General features: G+C 41.7%; 1 protein-coding gene and 1 long non-coding RNA gene across 2 annotated transcripts in view; both read right to left on the bottom strand.

Moving 5' to 3' along the window:
* LOC310787434 overlaps positions 1 to 5,000 on the bottom strand; it is a 755,777-nt gene that overhangs the window by 308,107 nt on the left and 442,670 nt on the right. The window lies entirely within an intron of this gene.
* Positions 4,151 to 5,000, bottom strand: part of LOC310787204 (nucleoside diphosphate kinase B-like) — a 7,161-nt gene continuing 6,311 nt past the window's right edge. The window contains exons 4-5 of the mRNA XM_083648570.1: positions 4,770 to 4,882; positions 4,151 to 4,480 (exon numbers count right to left, since the gene is read on the bottom strand). Of these exons, the coding sequence (XP_083504696.1) occupies positions 4,363 to 4,480; positions 4,770 to 4,882 (231 nt within the window). The 3' untranslated portion in view covers positions 4,151 to 4,362. The remainder of the gene's footprint in view (positions 4,481 to 4,769; positions 4,883 to 5,000) is intronic.

Genomic DNA, 5,000 nt, shown 5'->3' with positions numbered 1-5,000 from the left:
CTATGTCATCTAAATAAATGTGTGTTAAGTCACTATGTCATCTAAATAAATGTGTGTTAAGTCACTCTCTGATAGTGACTTAACACAATGGTGATTGAGCGTATGGTCCATTGATGGAAGCCTTTGCATTTTCAGTATTGCAGCATTTATGAACTTGGTGTCTGTGGTGACACAGGGTGGGCGGAGCTAACACAATAGACTCACTAAGTTCCTGACAGCTCTTGTTTGAAGTAGTAGGATAACAAATAACTTTTTTCCGGTCTCTGCTAGCATTACCGGTGGTCACTATGGCCGAACAAACTGAGTAATGTCACATAATAACACTGTTTGGATCTCACCAGCAATTACCACTCATCGCCAATAGGTGTCACCCAAGAGAACAAAACTGAAATCTTTTCCGTATTATCACTTTAAGTGCAGGATGGTAGGAGCAGTTGTTTTGTGTCTCACTTGCCTTCCACAGCTCTGTGGTTGACCCTGGTTTACTAAATATTTATTTGAGGGTTTTTACTACTATGAATCCTGCAAGAGGCACACAGAATTGTCTGGCATCACATGTTTATGTTACATTGAACAACAGAATCTTTTCAGTTATATTGCAGTAGAGCAAAATTAAGTTGCTGCAAGGGAAATATAGCATATATGTACAGTGATGCTTCTCTGATGGCTGCCGCCACTGTGAGCTAAAGACACAAAAATATCAAGTTTCCTTGCACGTTTTCTTTATTGCAGTACCTTCACAAAGCTTTCTGTTGCCATGTTTAAGATGGAACTGAGCAGAAACTGAATCACAATTGATCAAGTCTTTATGTTGACTTTGAATGAAAGAGTGAATGCAGAGATCAATTGATGATCATATTTTCTTGGCACACACAGACACCTTCTTCACTGTGCACCCATGGTCGTTCCACTCCCCGTGCCCTATAGAAAACATCACATTCAGTAACACTAGTATGCATTGTAGCTCAAAACATCTGTATGCTCTAGTTATAGTGCAATAATACACATTTTTGGCATATTGGTGTGTGGAAAACACATCCTACTTGAAAAGGCTAAAGAGATCATTTTGCTTGTGGATTTCATGAGTTGTGTGTGTGTGTGTGTGTATATATATATATATACACGTGTATATATACACATATATGTATATATATATATATGTGTGTGTTCTGTACATGTATCAACTCCCATAAGCCTTTGCAACTGCAACCCATAGAACTGTTCTGTACATTCTCTAGAGAATCTGATGAAGGTCTCACGACCGAAACATTATTATTCTGATTCAACTTTTTATTGCATGTGGAGACCGTGTGCGGGAGTTTATTCTGGTACTGTGTCGGGTTTTGCCCTTCTCCAACGCACCTGTTGAGTCTAGGTGTGCAAAAGCTTTTTTCCTTCAACTTACAAACTGCCAAAGATGAGCCAACGAGATACAGCAGTGATACTTGGTGCATGTCTGTCTGTATATGGAGAGATGGTGGCGTCTCTCTACGTGAGACCGCTGTGTTTGAAACAGCTGGAGGCCTAAGTTACTGTATGGATTTTTAAAGTCAATAACATTCCTTTACTTTATATGTTCTGTATTCATGTAATACATATAGAAATGTCAATTAGATGGTGATCTGCATGAGAAATAAAGAAACGAAAAAACAGGTATAGTGATCATCCGTTATATAGTGATCAATTTGACCCGTCCCAAGCTGATCACTATAAGAGGAGTGCACTGGATGACATTTGCTACACAGCTGAGGACGTAAAATTTGAGAGCAAACAAAATGAAGGAAAACTCGTACTGTTAGTGCTCATGTAGCGCCCCGGTATGGAGTCTGCCCCAGGATCTCTGTCACATGTCATCCCTCTCTCTCTCTCTCCATCGTCTCATGTCTCTCTCTCAACTTCAAAATGTCTACAATAGATGCCACCAAACCAATGAGTTAGCCCAGGCCTGTCAAACTCTATTTCATCCCGGGCCACATCAGCTCAAAGGGCCGGTTGTATAAGACGATATAAATGTATCTACTTGTTATCATATTACATAATTGCCTCTGAACTGGTTATTATTGGTTGTTAGTAATAACTTACTTAGCTCTGAAAGCAGAATGATAGGAAAACCAATGTCAAACAACTAGCCTACAATTATTAGAACGCATTCAAATTGTCTGGCGTAAATTGTATTCTTTGCTAGCTCTCGCAGGCCACATCACATGAGTCCCCGGGCCTTGAGTTTGACATGCGAGTTAGCCACTCAGTTCTTCTGATGGAAACCTGATTCATGCTTTGTGGTTCAATCATAAATATAACCTTGTGAGCTGGGAAAACCTGATTAAACTTGCAAATATATATGTTTTGTCTATAAAATTGTAGTTCGGCTGAGTAATTGTGTGCACATCCAAACTGTTTTTAGGCCAGGTGCTGGATACAAAAACAAAATGAAGATATAAAAAATATATATATATATAATTATATATATGATATGATATGATATGATATTATTATAAAATGTTCACCATGTGAAGGGTTTTTGCAGGCCATCACACTTGTACATTTACTATATCTATATTGACTTTAATGGTAGGGAGAGACAGAACAAACAGAACATGAAAACCAGCAAGTATGACATTTGCTACATAGCTAAGAGCAGAAATTTGAGGGCAAACAAAATGAAGAAAATCTCAAATGTACTGTTAGTGCTGGTGTAAATGTAGCGCCCTGGGATGGAATCTTCTCCAGGATCTCTGTCACATGTCGTCCTCCTCTCTCTCCAGTGTCAAGTGCCACCAAACCAATGAGTTAGCCACTCACTTGTGATGCACACTTGATTCATGGTTTGTTGTGTGCTATAACTTGTGGAGATTGAAGGAGGCAGCAGGTGCCAGGCTGAGGTCACCATGGGCTCACGGAGGACACACAGTTTGTCCTTAAAGACCCCCTAAAGTCCAAAAGATGTCTCATTAGTCGGGTTTCCATCCACCTGTTTTTATGCGAAATTTCCATTTGATCACACAGTCACAGCCCTCTGTCATGAGGTCATCACTATGGCATCACACACCTCTGAAGAGTGAGGTCATCACTATGGCATCACACACCTCTGAAGAGTGAGGTCATCACTATGGCAGCACACACCTCTGAAGAGTGAGGTCATCACTATGGCATCACACACCTCTGAAGAGTGAGGTCATCACTATGGCATCACACACCTCTGAAGAGTGAGGTCATCACTATGGCATCACACACCTCTGAAGAGTGAGGTCATCACTATGGCATCACACACCTCTGAAGAGTGAGGTCATCACTATGGCATCACACACCTCTGAAGAGTGAGGTCATCACTATGGCATCACACACCTCTGAAGAGTGAGGTCATCACTATGGCATCACACACCTCTGAAGAGTGAGGTCATCACTATGGCATCACACACCTCTGAAGAGTGAGGTCATCACTATGGCATCACACACCTCTGAAGAGTGGACTAATATTAGAGTGTTATTGCTGTCTCCTCCCTCCTTCAGAGGCTCTAGCAGGCTCGTTCTAAAAGCCAGAGTGAAGATATGTCGCCTACATCATATCTCCAATGTCAAAAGCTTTTTAGACAAAAACATCACAGCATCACATTTGCTATGGTGTTCCTCAAGGTGTTGATGTCTTAATGTGGTATTTTGGAGGGATACCAGTCAGACTGCACCATCGTTTATTACAGTACCAACAGCTACCATGGTCACAAATACACAAAAGCTGAATTGTCGCCGTTTTGTATTTTATAGATAACAATATCGGTTATTTTAATGATATATTGACTGGAAATCTCCCAGATTTTTATTTCAGAAATCAGGTCACCTTAGGATATATCAGTTAGCTGAAGTCTATATTGGCCTTTTAAGTAAGGAAAAGTAGATATGAGCCAGTGTCATCCACCTCTGATATGCAGTTTGTTTGGATTGGATCAGTATTAGTAGTACACTGGTTTTCAAAAGATACAAGATGTAGTGTAGACATAGTGATTAATAATGATAAAGAAAAAACAATGCAATCGTACATTTCAGGTCAATTCAATCAGAGTTAAACAGCAAGCTAATCCCATTGTTATTATTATTATTATTTAATATTTTATTTTACAATTTTCAGAACTTGGAAAACAAAAACCGTTCTTTTTTTTAAACAGGCAGAAACCAGTGGGACACAGTGTTACTCTCTCACCATGATACTTTATTGGCAAGTGCTACAGGTTTGAGGGGACAGTGACAGTTGGAGAAGTGCAGGGTGGAGGCGGTCGGGTGTGGAAGAAGTGCACGGTGGGTGGTGGGTGGTGCTTGTACGGCATGGCGGATGGGTCTGAGAGTGTGGTTGGGTCCAGGTGGGTGGGGTTACTCGTACAGCTGGCCCTTGGCGCAGGAGACGTACTCCACGAACTCCTCGGGCTTGAACCACAGACCGATCTCTGTCTTGGCGTTTTCCAGGGTGTCGCTGCCGTGGATGATGTTCCTGAGGGGGGGAGAGGAGGAGTTTAGGAGAATATTCTAGAGACGAATGCGACTGAGCCTTAAACTGCTTTATGGGCGTATAAGTCCCTGGAAACCAAAAATAAATGTGTTTTGAGTTTGTCACACCGCAGCCACATTTTAAATTTGAACAATTAAAAATGCATATAAGATTAGGTTTAAAAATCACGGGGGGGGGGGCTCTATTCTAGGGCTTCCCCACCACCACCCCCATCCATCCATCCATCCATCCAGTGCTGCACAACTTCATGCTCCTATAGAAGCGGACTCACCTGCCGATGGAGATGCAGAGGTCTCCGCGGATGCTGCCGGGCTTGGAGTCAGCGGGGTTGGTCTCACCCAGCATCATCCTGCCCAGCTTCACAATGTTCTCTCCCTCCCACACCTAACACACACGCACACGCACAGACATGATGGTCGTTTATTAATCAATTAATCAAACAAACAAAAAAGAGAAAGATAACTGAGTCACAAGAGTCTGAGAAGAGTTCCCTCTGTGTGTG

The sequence above is a fragment of the Poromitra crassiceps genome (assembly GCF_964638095.1).
Source record: "Poromitra crassiceps genome assembly, chromosome: 13".
Classification (NCBI taxonomy): Eukaryota; Metazoa; Chordata; class Actinopteri; order Beryciformes; family Melamphaidae; genus Poromitra; species Poromitra crassiceps.
The sequence above is the reverse complement of the archived record's forward strand: the minus strand, read 5'-3'. Positions and strand labels throughout refer to the sequence as shown.